General features: G+C 45.3%; 1 protein-coding gene across 1 annotated transcript in view; it reads left to right on the top strand.

Moving 5' to 3' along the window:
- The first annotated feature begins 3,428 nt into the window (after positions 1-3,428).
- LOC143806939 (ras-related and estrogen-regulated growth inhibitor-like) overlaps positions 3,429-19,579 on the top strand; it is a 265,866-nt gene continuing 249,715 nt past the window's right edge. The window contains exon 1 of the mRNA XM_077288011.1: positions 3,429-3,660. Coding sequence (XP_077144126.1) covers positions 3,552-3,660 — 109 coding nt within the window. The 5' untranslated portion in view covers positions 3,429-3,551. The remainder of the gene's footprint in view (positions 3,661-19,579) is intronic.

Below are 19,579 nucleotides of genomic sequence, written 5' to 3'. Positions count from 1 at the left end.
AAATCACGCTGTCCTCCACTGAAAAAGCTGAGCTTCAATCTTCCGGCTCTCATTAAGTATTTTTTAAATTTAACACTACAGTTGCCATACTACTTGGGTTGGGGCCTAGTAACGGTGTCTGCCGCTCCTTGGTGTTCTCCTCCTCCTTGGTGTTCTCCTCCGGGTTTCCTTGTCTGAGCTTCAATCTTCCGGCTCTCATTAAGTATTTTTAAATGTAACACTACAGTTGCCATACTACTTGGGTTGGGGTCAAGTAACGGTGTCTGCCGCTCCTTGGTGTTCTCCTCCTCCTTGGTGTTCTCCTCTGGGTTTCCTTGTCTGAGCTTCAATCTTCCGGCTCTCATTAAGTATTTTTAAATGTAACACTACAGTTGCCATACTACTTGGGTTGGGGCCTAGTAACGGGGTCTGCCGCTCCTTGGTGTTCTCCTCCTCCTTGGTGTTCTCCTCCGGGTTTCCTTGTCTGAGCTTCAATCTTCCGGCTCTCATTAAGTATTTTTAAATGTAGCACTACAGTTGCCATACTACTTGGGTTGGGGCCTAGTAACGGGGTCTGCCGCTCCTTGGTGTTCTCCTCCTCCTTGGTGTTCTCCTCCGGGTTTCCTTGTCTGAGCTTCAATCTTCCGGCTCTCATTAAGTATTTTTAAATGTAACACTACAGTTGCCATACTACTTGGGTTGGGGCCTAGTAACTGGGTCTGCCGCTCCTTGGTGTTCTCCTCCGGGTTTCCTTGTCTGAGCTTCAATCTTCCGGCTCTCATTAAGTATTTTTAAATGTAACGCTACAGTTGCCATACTACTTGGGTTGGGGCCTAGTAACGGGGTCTGCCGCTCCTTGGTGTTCTCCTCCTCCTTGGTGTTCTCCTCCGGGTTTCCTTGTCTGAGCTTCAATCTTCCGGCTCTCATTAAGTATTTTTAAATGTAACACTACAGTTGCCATACTACTAGGGTTGGGGCCTAGTAACGGGGTCTGCCGCTCCTTGCTGTTCTCCTCCACTGAACAAAGCAGTGCCGCCTGTTTCCTACTGTTAGCAATTTAGAACTGCATTTAGCCTAGTTACTTATTTGGCCCTACTCACTCTGTAAGCCTCTCATTACAGTGGTCCTCCACTGAACAAAGCAATGCCGCCTGGTTAGTCCTGTTACCAATTTTGAACTGCATTTAGGCCACTCTATTATTTGGGCCTAGATCTGTGTTTCCTCCTCATCCTGCCCATTGCCCAGCCACTGCTAGATTAGCCCGCTGGTACATTGACCAAGACCACTACATTCCCCTTGCACTCTACACAGCCAGAATCTGACCCTGCTGAAAGTCAGGTTCCTCTTTCCGCATACTATACCACCTTACACGGGGACAAAGAGGAAGGTGCAGGTGAAAGTGCAGGTTCCTTCATCAGGTGGGGGGGCACACTCGTTGGCGACGTCACTGGCACAGGGCCCCTCATAGTACGCAAAGTGTCGCTGCCGGTGGGAGGCGCCCCCGCCGTGCAAACACACCGCCGTACTGTGAGGGGCCCTGTGCCAGTGCCAATGCGAACGAGTGGGACCCCCTGCTTGCTCAGGATCACAGCACTTGCAACATTGCAATACTTACCTCTAACTGCTCCACCGCCGTGACGTACTCCACGTTTCCTGGGCCCACTGAAAACTTGAACCAGCCCTACCCCCCACAACTTTAGCCAAATGACCCCCCAATTTTCAATGGCTACCTATTATTGTAAGGTAAATTAAGATTGACAAGCTTAAGTAACAAGAATTGATGTTTTTGGCATTAAAATGGGCACTGTAGGTGTTTTCCTGGCCTCCACTCACTGCCGACTATGCTTCCCCATTGACTTGCATTGGGTTTCGTGTTTCGGCCGAACAACGACCCCGACTTTGCAAGAAGATCGGCCGATTTCACTCGACTCGACTTTTGACAAAGTCGGGTTTCGCAAAACCCGACTCGACCCCAAAAAAGTAAAAGTCGCTCAACCCTACTAGTGATGCGTTGGAGTATTTTTTTGTTTGTTTTTCATGATTCCATGATTTTTCCTCAGAATTAAGTGATTCCATAATTTTTCCCATATGCATGGTTAAAAAAAGTAACCATTACTGACTACCACATTATTTGTTCGTAAACAACTGAATGAACATCCTCCAAGGCCGGTGATTCCATAATTTTTGCCAGGTGTTGTAGATGTGCCAGATGGGAGACAAGTCCGGAGACTCTGAACACATTAGTAGCACATTTACGCCATGGAGACTGCTCACAGAAGCATAAGCCACATGCGGCCTGACGTTGTCGTGTTAAAACAAAAAAAAACAGCTTTGGTAAACTTTTGAGAAACTTGTTCCATTCTGTACTGAAAGTGAAATTGGAGCTGTATATAAAGCCTAAGGCATCAAATGGTGACTACACAAATCATTAGAAGGCGTTTACACAACATTGAGTACAAGCCAGGCATCTGACCACAGGTGATCCTTTGACCTTACGCTACTGCTCTTCATTGCTATCATGATGGCAATGGAGGCTGAAATGGAGGACTATCTTTCCACACTAGTCCAGCTTTTGTCTTGGAAACTATGTAGAAAATGTCATGAAGAGGCCTTCACGAGGGAACATCACACTGGTCCTACTCCTGGGACTATGAAAAGGGGTGACATAATTTAGGGTGCCTAAACCATCATTCAGGTTAAAAAAAACATACAAAAAAAGCCTTCACTGTTATATTCTCTTTCAGTTCAGTACCATCAGTAGTATGGACCATGCAGTCTAGGACATTAGTGGTCGTCAACCAAAGGTAATAGGTGTATGAGCTATATTGAACTATATTTTATAAAATTAGCTCTGTAATTGTTAATTTTAAGGTGAGACCTTTTAAATCTGTGCACATTGCTTTATTTTAAAGCACAACAACTGGTTTTCATATGGCAAGATAAAGCTGTGTCCTTACTCCTTGCCATATATTGGCTGTCATTTACCTAAGATCTGCCTGTGTGAACGCTCAGTTTCTTCTGTCCACTTCTGCAGAATGTACTGGGTTAAATACTTAGTGAACTGTAATCAGGCAGAACACTCATCACCTCTGGTCTCTCTTGGTTTTTATCATCAGTCACTTTTGCTTGAAGCAGTGGAGTTTAACGCTCTATAAATAAACTTTAGAATTTGAACCAAACATCTTGAATGCAAACCCCTAGGAAATAAAGAGTTAAAGTTGCATAATTTACTCAACATAACCTTTTGACACTCTTTACTGATTTGTGCTCCTAAACAATCCCAATCTATTCTAGAAGGTCCTCAAGAACATTGCATGCAATTTTCTGCTTGAACAGCCAGAAGAATAGGAGGCGGGAATACACTGGGAAGTAGGCAGGAAATATTCGATTTAGAGAGGAGAGGTTGGCTGGAGAACAGAAATGAATTTATTTCTTGCCAAACCAAAAAGCACAGCACCAGAGACAGAATTACATGGCATATCAGCCTAGCTCAGCATTCCTCCAACACTCGTAATCTGCTGCTTGCTGAATTAAATTGGTCACATTAACGATCCATCCAAACACATTATACGATGACCTCAAACTTTCCACTTCCTCGGCCTCTGAGAAGATCCTGGAGTTTGGCTCCTGCTAGGACTCTGCGCATTGTGGTTCTGGGGCAAAGCGCAGTGGGGAAAACAGGTAGGATGATGTAATTGACAACTTTATGCTATGTTATTGTGTGCGCCATAAATTAAAGTGTTTCAATAAGAATAGATGTATTTCCGAAAATTACAGAACATATGTTAAAACATGACTCCTGTGGGACAACATTGGTATTGTGTCTACTAGATTCATTTAGGTGTGTATACCGTAGATTTGGTGTGTATACCATAGATTAGGTGAGTATACCGTAGATTAGGTGTGTATACTGTAGTTTAGGTGTGTATATTGTAGATTAGGTGTGTACACCCTAGATTAGGTGTGTATACTGTAGATTTGGTGTGTATACCGTAGATTAGGTGTGTATCCCAAAGATTAGGTGTGCATACTGTAGATTTGGTGTGTATATCGTAGATTAGGTGTGTATACCATAGATTAGGTGTGTATACCGTAGATTAGGTGTATATACTGTAGATTTGTTGTGTATACTGTAGATTAGGTGTGTATACCGTAGAATAGGTGCGTAATGCGTATACCAAAGAATAGTTGTGTATACTGTAGATTAGGTGTGTATACTGTAGATTAGGTGTGTATCCCAAAGATTAGGTGTGCATACTGTAGATTTGGTGTGTATATCGTAGATTAGGTGTGTAGACCATAGATTAGGTGTGTAGACCATAGATTAGGTGAGTATACTGTAGATTAGGTGTGTATGCCGTAGATTTGGTGTGTACTGTATACTGGAGAATAGGTGTAAAATATAAGAAAAAAGTTCATCAGCTCACCCTTGAATTGTCCACAGCAGGTGTAGTTATCCACGAAGGTGCATGGAATAATGATGATTAAGACCCACACATGGATCGAAACACGCAAAGTTTTATTCTCATGTGGGACTAGCTATCCCTTTCTGTCTTGATCTCTAACAATGTTTTTAAGAGGATTTGAATAAAGTTAAAAGTTTTTTATTATCAGAAAGATGTGCTGGATCATTATGGATTAACTTTACATGTAGATTAGGTGTGTATACTGTAGATTTGGTGTGTATACTGTAGATTTGGTGTGTATACCGTAGATTATAGAAGGGTGGTGTCGAATTTCGTGGATTGGTGCAATGGTAACTATCTACAACTAAATGTTAAGAAAACCAAGGAGTTGGTGGCCAACTATAGCAGGATAAAGATGGAATGCTTACCGATCACTATTGCTGGTCAGGAGGTAGAGCAGGTGGAGAGTTATAAATATTTGGGGGTCCATTTGGATAGCAAACTGGACTGGAGATGCCACTCAGAGACTGTCTACAAGAAGGGGATGAGCAGATTGTATTTCCTAAGGAAACTGAGGTCTTTTAATGTGTGTAGCAAAATGTTAGAAATGTTCTACCAATCTGTAGTGGCAAGTGCCATCTTTTTTGCAATCATATGCTGGGGTAATAGTGTGCGGGCCTCTGATGCTAATAAGCTGAATAAGCTTATCAAAAAGGCAAGCTCTGCTGTCGGCTGCAATCTGGACTCTCTTGAGGAGGTAGTGGAGAGAAGAACTCTGAAAAAGTGTATGGCAATTATGAACAATAATGCACATCCATTATATGAGCTATTCATGAGACAGAAGAGCACCTTCAGTAACCGGCTAATATTTCTGAGGTGTAAGAAGGAAAAATTTAGGAAATCGTTTGTGCCAACTGCTATGGGGATGTACAACAATAACATTAGGGTTAAATCATAGAGGGGATTGTCTACTTTATTTCTTCTACTTTTCAGTTCACCCGCTGTGTTTGTCCTATTCTAATGTATAATGTCCTTCTGTCAACAAACTGTTATGTCAATTATGTAATTCATTTTATGATTCTTATGATGTAAGTTGTGCTGCTGTGATACCATAATTTCCCACGGGATCAATAAAGTGTATCGTATCGTATCGTATCGTATCGATTAGGTGTGTATACCGTAGATTAGGTGTGCATACCGTAGATTAAGTGTGAATACTGTAGAATAGGTATCTATACCGTAGAATAGGTATCTATACCGTAGATTAGGTGTGTATACCGTAGATTAGATGTGTATACTGTAGATTAGGTGTGCATACCGTAGTTTAGCTGTCTATACCATAGTTTAGGTGTCTATACCGTAAATTAGATGTGTACACCGTAGTTTAGGTGTGTATACCGTAGTTTAGGTGTGTATACCGTTGATTAGGTGTGTGTACCGTAGTTTAGGTGTGTATACTGTAGATTAGGTGTGTATAAGGTAGAATGGGTGTGTATATTGTAGCTTAGGTGTATATACCATAGATTTGGTGTGTATACCAAAGATTAGGTGTCTATACCGTAGATTATGCATTTATACCATAGATTAGATGTGTATGCCGCAGATTAGATGTGTATAACGTAGATTAGGAGTGTATACCCTAGATTTGGTATCTATACTGTAGGTTAGGTGTCTATACCTGAGATTTGGTGTATATACTGTAAATTAGGTGTCTATACCTGAGATTTGGTGTCTATACCTGAGATTTGGTGTGTATACCGTTGAATATGTGTCTATACTATAGATTAGGTGTGTCTATATCATAGATTAGGTGTGTATACCATAGATTTGGCGTGTATACCGTAGGTTAGGAGTGTATACCGTAGAATAGCTGTGTGTACTATAGGTTAGGTGTCTATACTGGAGATTAGGTGTGTATATTGTAGATTTGGTGTGTATACCGTAGAATAGGTGTGTCTATATCGTAGATTAGGTGTGTATACCATAGATTAGGCGTGTATACCATAGTTTAGGCATGTATACAGGAGATTAGGTGTCTATACCGTAGATTAGGTGTCTATACCGTAGATTAGGTGTGTATACCATAGATTAGGTGTGTATACCATAGAATAGGCATCGATACCATAGATTAGGTGTGTATATGCAGCACCCCAGAGTCCTGGTTGTTGCAGTACTGTGGCTCCGCCACTATGGGGAGCTATGGTACGTCTGATTGCACTAAGGAGTTTCTCTGACCAGGTACACTCACACCACACTTCACACTCCGGCCACCAGGGGGGGTGGTCCTATCTAGTAGGCTACTCCTCACACTCTGGTAAAACTGGGGGTTGGACAGGAAGACAGAGAGAAGTAGCTGGGAAGAGCTAGTGAGAGGACCTGTCAGGGATGGGATCCTGGCAGACTCCTCAGAGCAGAACAAGCCAGTGAACAACGGGAATACAGTAAAGAGGAATTAGAACCAGAAGGAGTCGTGCTGTTAGACCGAGGCAACATCCTTCTGAGGCGCAAACAGTCGGTGGCCGGAACGCCGAGCAAGTAAGAGACTTTAAGTAATACTGCAAACCACGGCCGGACAGCTAATTACAGGTTGGCTGTCTCACTTAACACCTAAGCAGACAACGGAGGCAGCTGTGGGAGAGGGGCGACTCTAGGGTCCCGGAAGAACTCCAGGCCTACCCCGTCATACGGGTGCGTCCTACCATATCATCTGGGGGACGGAGAAAGCGAACATCAGAGACAGACAGAAACAGTTGTGAGGACTATCCCGGGAGCTCAGCAGGGAAGAACTACAACACATAGCGCTAGAAGGTAGACACTGATTCCCACCTGTAAAGAGAACTCCTGATGTGCCTTTGGACCGGCCGGTCTCTGACAACCCAGTTAACAGCGCTCTGGACTGAGGTCTCCAAAACCTTCAGTAAAGAGGTAAAGAGACTGCAACCTGGTGTCCTCATTATTTACCGCGACCTGCACCCCACAACTGCACCGTTACAACACCACTTATTGCACCGGACGTCCCCCACTGACAGACAGGGCCACGGACCGGGTCTAGCCACCGTGACAACCCTAGAACTGAGACTCAGGCCCGGCTCCGGGTACCCCTCGGCCCTGCGGCGGTGTGGGGGCGCTCCATATACAGCAGATTAAGCGTGTATAGCTTTGTGTGTATACTCTAGTTCATAGACTTGTAACACAATACCAATGTATCTCACAGGTATGGACATATTTAAGTATGAATTTGTGGACGAAGTGCTGGAATTATTACAAAGTGAAAGATAACAAAGAACCATTTACTCTCTCAAGTTATTACAAACGTTTAGATATTACCTATCTATATATATTTAAAGTTGAGTGTACGTGTGTATGTATTGAGCCACGCCCACTCCACATAGCAGGCACAGGCCACATCTAGCTCCGTCGTGTCTAGAATGAAGTTGCTCCTGTGAGGTATGACAACAAGGAAAAGGGAGGAGCATCATGGATAGAGATGTCAGGGGGAAAATGAGAGAAGTGCCATGCTGCTGCAGTATGAGGCTGTGTATAGAGGAGAGTGAAGCACTGCAGGTGGAGGCTGTAGATAAGGCTACATTCACACGTTCAGTATTTGGTCAGTATTTTACCTCAGTATTTATAAGCCAAAACCACGAGTGGGAGAAAAATACAGAAGTGGTGACGTGTTTCTAATAAACTTTTCCTCTGATTGTTTTACTCCACGTTTTAGCTTACAAATACGAAGGTAAAATACTGACCAAATAACGTTTGAACGAGGTCTAATACAGGAGGAGATGACACACAGGTACATACCATATACAGGAGGAGATGACATACAGGTATATACTATATACAGGAGGAGATGACACACAGGTATATACTTTATACTGGGCAGATGACACACAGGTATATACTATATACAGGAGGAGATGACATACAGGTATACACTATATACAGGAGGAGATGACATACAGGTACATACTATATACAGGAGGAGATGACATGCAGGTACATACTATATACGGGGAGATGACACACAGGTATATACTATATACAGGAGGAGATGACATACAGGTATACACTTTATACAGGAGGAGATGACACACAGGTATATACTATTTACAGGAGGAGATGACACACAGGTATATACTATATACAGGGGAGAAGACACACAGGTATATACTATATACAGGAGGAGATGACATACAGGTATATACTATATACAGGAGGAGATAACATACAGGTATACACTATATACAGGAGGAGATGACACACAGGTATATACTATATACAGGAGGAGATGACATACATGTATATACTATATACAGGAGGAGATGACACACAGGTATATAATATATACAGGAGGAGATGACATACAGGTATATACTATTTACAGGAGGAGATGACATACAGGTATATACTATATATAGGGGAGATGACACACAGGTATATACTATTTACAGGAGGAGATGACACACAGGTATATACTGTATACAGGAGAAGATGACACACAGGTATATACTGTATACAGGAGGAGATGACACACAGGTATTAACTGTATACCGGAGGAGATGACACACAGGTATATACTGTATAAAGGAGGAGATGGCACACAGGTATATACTATATACAGGACGAGATGAGACACAGGTATATACTATATACAGGACGAGATGACACACAGGTATATTCTACATGCAGGAGGAGATGACACAGGTATATACTATTTACAGGAGGAGATGACACACAGGTATATACTATATACAGGAGGAGATGACACACAGGTATATAATATATACAGGAGGAGATGACATACAGGTATATACTATATACAGGGGAGATGACATATAGGCATATACTATATACAGGAGCAGATGACACACAGGTATATACTATATACAGGAGGAGATGACACATAGGTATATACTGTATACAGGAGGAGATGACACACAGGTATATACTATATACAGGAGGAGATGACATACAGGTACATACTGTATACAAGAGGAGATGACACAGGTATATACTATATACAGGGGTGATGACATAAAGATATATACTGAGGGCAGAGGCATAGCTAGGGTTTTGTTTCAGGAGGGGCGAAACTTCTGAGTGGGCCCCTAACCAGGTAACCTTGATTACAACTGGGTGACGCCCCTTAATAGTGGAGGAGAACCTCAACAAATGACCGCGCTGTTACTGAAGATATAGCGATAAACATACTGTAGATATTACCGCCATATGGTCAGTGGTAGATGCCAGTCCTACAGAACATGTCAGAGATCACGGCACAGTTACAGATAATGTCTTACCTCTGATGTTCTCTTATGGAATCGTTCATTTTTCCCGTCTTTTCCATCTAGCCCACACACACATGACAACTTCTTCCAGCTACAACGCGTCTGCAGAGAATACAACAAAGACACATTTAACTTATATTAACTCATATTTCAGTCACAACACCATCTATTCCCAACCTGCACAAACTCCTCATCCTGCTGATACCCCAAATACTGAGCCGCTGCTGCCGTATGTGTCCCTATTACTGCACCTGATACCCCAATACTGAGACGCTGCTGCCGTATGTGTCCCTATTACTGCACCTGATACCCCAATACTGAGCCACTGCTGTCGTATGTGTCCCTATTACTGCCCCTGATACCCCAATACTGAGCCGCTGCTGCCGTATGTGACCCTATTGCTGTACCTGATACCCCAATACTGAACCGCTGCTGCCGTATGTGTCCTATTACTGCATCTGAAACCCCAATATCGAGCCGCTGCTGCCGTATGTGACCCTATTACTCCACCTGATACCCCAATACTGTTGTGAATTCCGCTCTTGGGCTCCCTCCGGTGGTTGTAAGTAGCACTTTTGTGAATTCTGCTCTTGGGCTCCCTCCTGTGGTTTTGAGTGGTATAGCTGCTTCTGGGATTTAGTATCAGCAGCTGCTTCCACTGATCTTCTTTCTGCTCGGCTATTTTAGTCTGGCTTTATCCCTCAATCAATGCCAGTTGCCAATTGTTCTTGCCTGGAGGCACGGCTCTTGGATTTCCCTGACACTCTGACCCGTTCAGCAAAGCTAAGTCCTTGCTTGTCCTTTTGCAGTCCACTTTTGTGGACTTATTGTTCAGCACATTTATGTTTTGTTCATTTGTCCAGCTTATCAGTATGTATCTATTTAGCTAAGCTGGAAGCTCTGGGCTGCAGATTTTGCCCTCCACACCTTTAGTCAGGTGTGGAGATTTTTGCATATCTCTGCGGTGGACTTTTTCTAGTTTTTATTACTGACCGCACAGTGTTTCTTTCCTTACTGTCTATCTAGCTAGAATTGGCCTCCTTTGCTAAATCTTGTTTCATACTACGTATGTCATTTCCTTCTCCTCTCACAGCCAATATTTGTGGGGGGCTGTCCTATCCTTTGGGAATTTTCTCTGAGGCAAGATAGCTTTCCGTTTCTACCTTTAGGGGTAGCTAGTTCTCCGGCTGTGACGAGATGTCCAGGGAGTGACAGGAACATTCAACGGCTACTGCTAGTGTTGTGTTAAGATCAGGGACTGCGGTCTGTATAGTTACCACCAGCCCAGAGCTAGTCGCATGTCGTTCCTAAATTACCAGTCCATAACAGTGCAACTGGCCAAGAATGAGATGAATGCATCTCAAAAGAAGGAAAAGAAAAAGAGTTCTGAGCCATTTTTTTTTTCTTTAGTCTGTTTTGTCTTTTTCCTTCCTCTTAATCTCTGGGTGGATTTGGGTGCAGACATGGATGTTCAGGGTTTGTTTTCTCGTGTGGATCAGCTTGCTGCAAGAGTTCAGAGTATCCAAGATTATGTTGTTCAGACTCCAGCCTTAGAGCCTAGAATTCCTACTCCAGATTTGTTTTACGGGGATAGATCTAAGTTTTTGAACTTTAAAAATAACTGCAAATTGTTTTTTGCTCTGAAACCCCGTTCCTCTGGTGACCCCACTCAGCAAGTTAAAATAGTTATTTCTCTGCTGCGTGGTGACCCTCAGGACTGGGCATTCTCCCTTGAGTCAGGGGATTCGGCATTGCTTAATGTAGATGCATTTTTTCAATCGCTCGAATTATTGTATGACGAACCTAACTCTGTAGAGCATGCTGAGAAAACACTTTTGGCCCTGTGTCAGGGTCAGGAAGCGGCAGAATTGTACTGCCAGAAATTTAGAAAATGGTCTGTGCTCACTAAATGGAATGAGGATGCTCTGGCAGCAATTTTCAGAAAGGGTCTTTCAGAAGCCCTTAAAGATGTTATGGTGGGGTTCCCCACGCCTGTTGGTTTGAGCGAATCTATGTCCCTAGCCATTCAGATTGATCGGCGCCTGCGCGAGCGCAAAGTGGTGCACCATATGGCAGCATCCTCTGAACAGAATCCTGAGCTTATGCAATGTGATAGGATTCTGACTAGAGCGGAACAGAGGGGATACAGACGTCAGAATGGGCTGTGTTTTTACTGTGGTGATTCTGCTCATACTATTTCTGGTTGCCCTAAGCGTATTAAGAGGGTCGCTAGATCTGTTACCATTAGTACTGTACAACCTAGGTTTCTCCTGTCTGTGACCCTGATTTGCTCATTGTCGTCTTTCTCTGTCATGGCATTTGTGGATTCAGGCGCTGCCCTGAATTTAATGGACTTAGATTTCGCCAGGCGCTGTGGCTTTTCTTTGCAGCCGTTGCAGAGTCCTATTCCCTTGAGGGGTATTGATGCTACACCGTTGGCCAAGAATAAACCTCAGTATTGCACTCAGCTGACTATGTGCATGGCTCCAGCACATCAGGAAGATTGTCGTTTTCTGGTGTTGCATAATTTACATGATGTTGTTGTACTGGGTTTTCCATGGTTACAAGTACACAATCCAGTGTTGGATTGGAAATCGATGTCTGTGACTAGTTGGGGTTGTCAAGGGGTACTGTTGTGAACTGTGTTTCTGGGCTCCCTCTGGTGGTCACTAACGGTATTGTGTTAGGTATGTCTTGTTGCAGGCCTGAGCTCCAGCTGTGTCGTTAAGCAGCGGGTGTTTCCTATTTGAGTCTCCTCTGGACTCAGTCTCTTGCCTGGCATCGTTGTATCCAGACCTATTTGGTCTCCTCCGGATTCCTTTCAGTCTGCCTCATGCAAGAAAAGCTAAGTCTGTTTTGTACAATTTGGATCGTTTGCATTATTCAGTGTTTTTGTCCAGCTTGCTTTACATTTGATTTTTGACTCGCTGGAAGCTCTAGGGGGCTGATATTCTCCCACCACACCGTCAGTCGGTGTGGGGGTTCTTGAATGTTCAGCGTGGATGTTTTGTAGGGTTTTCTGCTAACCGCATAGTCCACTATCTATTTTCTGCTATCTAGACTATTGGGCCTCACTTTGCTGAATCTAGTTCATCTCTACGTTTGTGTTTTCCTCTTGCCTCACCGTTATTATTTGTTGGGGGCTTTCTATATCTTTGGGGTTCAATTTCTCTGGAGGCAAGCGAGGTCTTATTTTTTCCCTCTAGGGGTAGTCAGTTCTCCGGCTGGCTCGAGACGTCTAGAACCAACGTAGGCACGTTCACCGGCTACTTTTAGTTGTTTGTGTCAGGATCAGGTATGCGGTTAGTCCAGTTTCCACATCCCTAGAGCAGTATTTATATTTTTGCTATCTTGCCGGAATATCAGAGATCCTCTGCCATTGGGATCATAACAGAGTGCCAGGCCCAAAAGAAAATGTTTAATGCATCGCAGAAGCGGGATTAAAAAGAAGTTCTGAGTTTTTTTGTTTTTTTTTTTGCTGCAGTTTGCCTAGCTTCTTCCATCCCCTTTTTCTCTGAGTGGCTGAAACTCTGCTGCAGATATGAATGTCCAGACTCTGACTTCTAGTGTGGATCAGCTTGCTGCTAGGGTGCAAAGCATTCAGGATTTTGTTATCCATAGCCCTATGTCTGAACCAAAAATACCTATTCCTGAGCCGTTTTTTGGAGATAGATCTAAATTCCCGAATTTTAGGAATAATTGTAAATTGTTTCTGTCTCTGAAACCTCGTTCCTCTGGTGATTCCGCTCAGCAAGTTAAGATTGTTATTTCCTTCTTGCGAGGCGACCCTCAAGATTGGGCCTTCTCCCTGGCGCCAGGAGATCCTGCATTGGTGAATGTTGATGCGTTTTTTCTGGCACTTGGTTTGCTTTATGAGGAGCCTAATCTTGAAAATCAGGCTGAGAAAATGTTGCTGGTTATCTCTCAGGGTCAGGACGAAGCTGAGGTATATTGCCAAAAATTTCGGAAATGGTCCGTGCTTACTCAATGGAATGAGTGTGCAGTGGCCGCAAATTTCAGAAATGGTCTTTCTGAAGCCATTAAAGATGTGATGGTGGGGTTTCCTATCCCTACAGGTCTAAATGATTCAATGGCTCTAGCCATTCAAATTGATCGACGTTTGCGGGAGCACAAATCTGATAATCCTTTGGTGGTGCTGTCTGAACGGTCACCTGATTCTATGCAATGTGACAGAATTCTGACCAGAGCCGAGCGACAAAATCATAGACGTCAAAATGGGTTGTGTTTCTACTGTGGTGATTCAACACATGTTATCTCAGCATGCTCTAAACGTTTAAAGAAAAAAGTTAATCCTGTCGCCATTGGTACTTTTCAGCCTAAGTTTATTTTGTCTGTGACTTTAATTTGTTCATTATCTTCTTACTCAGTTATGGCTTTTGTGGATTTTGGTGCTGCTTTAAGTCTGAGGGATTTGTCGTTTGCCAAGCGCTGCGGTTTTGTCCTGGAGCCTTTGGAAAATCCTATTCCTCTTAGAGGAATTAATTCTACGCCATGACACTGGTATTGTCGAGACCCTGGGTATACCGGGTAAGCACCCCTTTACCCCTAACACACCATGTTCACCTCTCCCCACCTCCGTTACACCCTCCACTCTCCCATTCTCACAGAAAAAACACATGACAAGAAATACTTTTTGGAATAACTTGGCCACAGCAGCCTTTTATTTAACACATAAAATAAATAACAATTACACACAATAACATATTACTCATGTACTAGGAGGAGTCCTTGAAGCTACAAAGAATCTGGCGAATACCCAAAACATAACTGTGAACATAACCGTAAACACATAATTACTCCCAGCCCATACAACCCTGGCTCGGGAGCACCGATAAACCCAAAGTTTTAACTGTTCACGAAAACTTCACTGGGATTCGGCCACCCCAGCCGAAAGTCCCCCCACCATTCGCCAGATCCAAACCTGTTAAACTCCGAAAACAGGGGACCCATATGCCAATGGATCCCCAGAACCAATTTCCACCAACTCCAAGGACTCCCCCCAGCCGCAGCCGCAATGACCCATCAAAGCAAGTAACCAACCAAACCAGAAAAATTGAACCCACAAAATAAAGAAAAAGAGGGCGGGAGGGCGGGATGCTCTGGGGCTTCGGAGAGCGGGAACTAAAAGGCCCCACCCTCTACTAACCCTATAATACCCCCATCCCTAATCCCTCCTCCCAATTACCCTAAATACCCACCTCCAACCCATTGTCATGCTGGCCTCCGCCCAGGCCTTGGGTGAGGGGGTTGGGCGGCCTTGCTCCGGCCACTACTTGACACTGGTATTGTCGAGACCCTGGGTATACCGGGTAAGCACCCCTTTACCCCTAACACACCATGTTCACCTCTCCCCACCTCCGTTACACCCTCCACTCTCCCATTCTCACAGAAAAAACACATGACAAGAAATACTTTTTGGAATAACTTGGCCACAGCAGCCTTTTATTTAACACATAAAATAAATAACAATTACACACAATAAAATATTACTCATGTACTAGGAGGAGTCCTTGAAGCTACAAAGAATCTGGCGAATACCCAAAACATAACTGTGAACATAACCGTAAACACATAATTACTCCCAGCCGATACAACCCTGGCTCGGGAGCACCGATAAACCCAAAGGTTTAACTGTTCACGAAAACTTCACTGGGATTCGGCCACCCCAGCCGAAAGTCCCCCCACCATTCGCCAGATCCAAACCTGTTAAACTCCGAAAACAGGGGACCCATATGCCAATGGATCCCCAGAACCAATTTCCACCAACTCCAAGGACTCCCCCCAGCCGCCACAACGAGGGCCGATGAACCCCTCAAAGGCCCGAGACCCCCCCAGACCGAAAAGCCATGGCCCTTTCAATACCTTCTTGTAGGCCTAAAGCCCAAAGATCACAACCCACTGCATTTAAATGCACACCGTCAGCCAACCAATAACCACCTTCACCCTTTTCTAACTCAAAATGCCGAACGGCCACACCCCCATTCCGGGACACAAATGATGACACCGCTCTGTTCACCTTCACCCTAGCCTTGTTAATTTTAAAACAAGACCGCATGTTCCGCCAACGCGTACGTGGCACAATATCCGACCACACAACTGTTAGGCCAGGATACAACACCCACAACCGCAGCAAATCCTGTTTAATGTCCCTAACCAATTCCCGGAAAGGTCGTACCCCTAAATCGTTCCCCCCGGCGTGCAAAACCAAGATGTCAGGTGCCCTATCCAAACTCACACTGTTGTGCACCTCTTTCAAAACTCTGCTCCAAAGCATACCCCGGAAACCAAGCCACCGAACCACGGCCACCGTTCGCTCAAAACCCAGTTGTCTACCCTGGCTCCGCACGTCGGCACGCAAAGCTCCCCAATAAACGAACGAGTGACCGAAGATCCACACCAAAACCGGCGAAGACCCTGAAACAACAAAAAATAAACACTTAGAAAAAACCAACCAGCCAAGCAAATACCCCCAACACACACGGCATTAACATTCTGCGGAAACCCGGTGAGGCCTAACATAACTGCGATACTTATTGGACTGCCACCGTCCAATTCGGCGAATGTCCTCACCCCCCAAACCGCGCAATGCGGCCTCAGTTGCCGCCCCAATCCGAAAAGAGTGAGGTGCAAAACATGAACTGTCTAACCCCAAACATTGCACCCCCTTCCTGAAAACCACCGTAAACTGATATCTGGACAAAAACGTACCATCAGCATGACACAATAAAGCACCATCCCTTTTGGGCCTCAGCCTAACAAAGCTAGCTAAACAACTCACCGGACACATAGCTGAACCAGCAACCCTCCCCAATACTACTCTCTGACCCCGACCCTCCTGATCGTTTTTTGACTTCCGCAACCAAAATTCCACCCGATCGGGAGACAACAACACATCTTTAGCTAGAACACCCCCCACCACCTGCTTACTGGGAGCGACCAGCTCCCCTAATCTAAGCGCCCCGAAAAAGGCAAACGAAAAAGCCAACCTGAAGAGACAGCATTCAAATTCCGACGAACATACAGAAGGCAGAATCTCACCTAATCGCTCCAACAAGGCGAAAGACACAGGGCGCCTGGTATCCCCTTGACCCCGACGCCTACGAAAACCTTTAACCGCCTGTGTAACCAAAAATACCTTAGACAAATCTCTCTGCCCTCGTAACTTAAAACCAAATGCTAACGCCGCCAAAGTACGGGACACCTTAGCCGCAGACCAACCTTCCGATGCCCAAACACTTAACCAGGATAACAACGCTCCCACCTGATCCTGCGCGCTCGCCCCATAACACCCTGCCACCAAGAAACCCTCCCAGGACAACCACACCGCCTGATAGGCATCCCATGTACTAGGAGCTAACAACGACCTAATCAAACCTTCAGCGTCTCGAACACCACCTGCCAGAGCTCCACAGGGCATCTCAAGCCGACGACCTCTGCCTCCGGGGCCAACAACCGAAAACGGTCGAACTGTGTACGAGAAAGGGAATCAGCAATTGAATTACAAGAACCCGGCACATGGGATGCAGTCACATGCGCATTCAACCTTAAGCATGTCAATACCAACTGCCTCAGAACACGCACCACCGGGGGCGATGACGCCGCAAGCCCGTTGATAGCACAGACGACACCCAAGTTATCACAATTAAATCGCACACACTTATCACGGAAATCCTTTTCCCATAAATGGACCGCCACCAGGATAGGAAAAATCTCTAACAAGGCAATATTCTTGACCAAACCTGCAGCAACCCAGGCCTCAGGCCATTGTTCCGCACACCATTGCCCCTTAAAATATGCTCCAAAACCGATTCCTCCTGCGGCGTCCGTAAACAACTCCAGCGTGTCACTATCCATCACCTCATCCATGATCAAAGAGCGTCCATTATAATCCGACAAAAACGTATTCCAGATCACCAAATCCTCCCTCACCTCCGCAGACAATCTGATGAAATGATGCGGGGCCCGTACTCCAGCCGTAGCACAAGCCAATCTCCTGGAAAAAACTCTTCCCATGGGCAAAACCCGACAAGCAAAATTAAGCTTCCCCAACAAAGACTGCACCTCCCGCAAAGACAACTTTTTCAAACGACAAGCCCTGGCCACTTCGGCCCGAAGACCTGTTACCTTCTCCATCGGCAAGCGATCCTCCCACCGCACCGTGTCAATCACAATGCCCAAAAAACAGAGACACGTGTCCGGGCCCTCTGTTTTTTCAGGAGCTAACGGAACACCAAAACGATTAGCCACCCACTGAACCGCATTCAACAACCTGCGACAACGATCGGACCCTGCAGGGCCAACGCACAAAAAATCGTCCAGGTAGTGAATAATGGAATCACAACCGGACACATCGCGGACCACCCACTCCAAAAACGAACTAAAGGATTCAAACAAAGCGCAGGACAACGAACAACCCATCGGTAGACACCTGTCCACGAAAAATCCACCATTCCAAAAACAACCTAACAACCTAACACTGGATGGGTGAACCGGCAACAAATGAAACGCTGATTCAATGTCCGTCTTGGCCAGCAGCGCCCCTTTACCAGACCTGCGCACCCAAGCCACTGCCTCATCAAAAGATACATATACCACAGAGCAAAGCTCCGGTGCTATACCATCGTTAACAGATAAACCACGTGGATAGGACAAATGATGAATCAGACGAAATTTCCCGTGCTCTTTCTTAGGCACAACACCCAACGGTGACACCACTAAGTCCGACAATGGTGGCACCCTAAACGGGCCCGCCATACGACCCAGCGCCACTTCCTTGCCTAATTTCTCAGTGACCACCGCACTGTGCATCAAAGCAGAACGTAAATTTTTAACCCCTTGTGGCACTACAAAACTGGGCGCCGATATCACGAAACCATCCTGAAAACCTGAAAATATTAACTCGGCCTTCACCTTATCAGGGTATCTACTTACATAAGGGGCCATTTTTTCCAAACTCACCGGAGTCACCCCCTTGGGTATTACCAGCCCCGGACTTGGGCTTGCCTTTCCTAAAACATTTTGCGGCTCCATGAGAGGCGCCACTGCAATGGGAGCAGAGATGCTTAAATTTGCAGTTGGCCCCAAACTTGCATTGCCCTTCATTAAACTGCCAGCATAATCCCGGTTTTCGCTCTCCAGAATTACCCGACTGGGCCCCGGAACCCGACCCACCGGCATGACTAGCCTGGCCTGAGGATCCGGATCCCCCCTGAAAGGAATGCCCGAATTTATACTGCGCCATGACCCTCAGCCACAAGCCGATATCCTTCTGATCCCACCTTATCGCAGGCTGAATAGCTTTTCGCTGCCGAAATTGCTCATCATACCTGAGCCACGCCTGCCCCCCATAGACCCGATACGCCTCGCCGATGGAGTCCATGTAGCAAAACAACCCACCGGTGTTTTCTGGAGCCTTTTCAGCAATTACGCTGGCTAAAATTGCAAACGCCTGCAGCCAATTGGAAAACGTTTGCGGTATCAGCCGCCACCTTCGCTTTTCCTCGTCCTCCTTTTTACTTACCTCTTTTCTACCCTTATCCAAATGAAACTTCTCTAGCGGAAGCAATGAAAATATCTCAACGTATTCATCTTTTCCAATTTTTTATTTCACCTCCTTTTTAAGATGAGCCCCCAAAGGACCCTCAAAACATACAAAAACCTCTCCATGAGCCCTATCATCCAAATGCACCCTGCACTCCTTCTCCTTCTCAGTTTGTACCGACACGGACACTGGCGACACTGGCACCTGCGTCGCTGCCACACCAATCAGGGGCCCGCAAGGGGGTACCCAAGCGGCCAGCTGCCGCTGCTCCAACAAACACCTATCCAACCTAGCCAACAAAGCCTGCACGTTATCCAAAACTTCCCGTACACCTGCGCCTT

This window comes from Ranitomeya variabilis, chromosome 2 (assembly GCF_051348905.1).
Source record: "Ranitomeya variabilis isolate aRanVar5 chromosome 2, aRanVar5.hap1, whole genome shotgun sequence".
In the NCBI taxonomy this organism is placed as follows: Eukaryota; Metazoa; Chordata; class Amphibia; order Anura; family Dendrobatidae; genus Ranitomeya; species Ranitomeya variabilis.
This window is presented reverse-complemented; position numbering and strand designations above follow the sequence as displayed.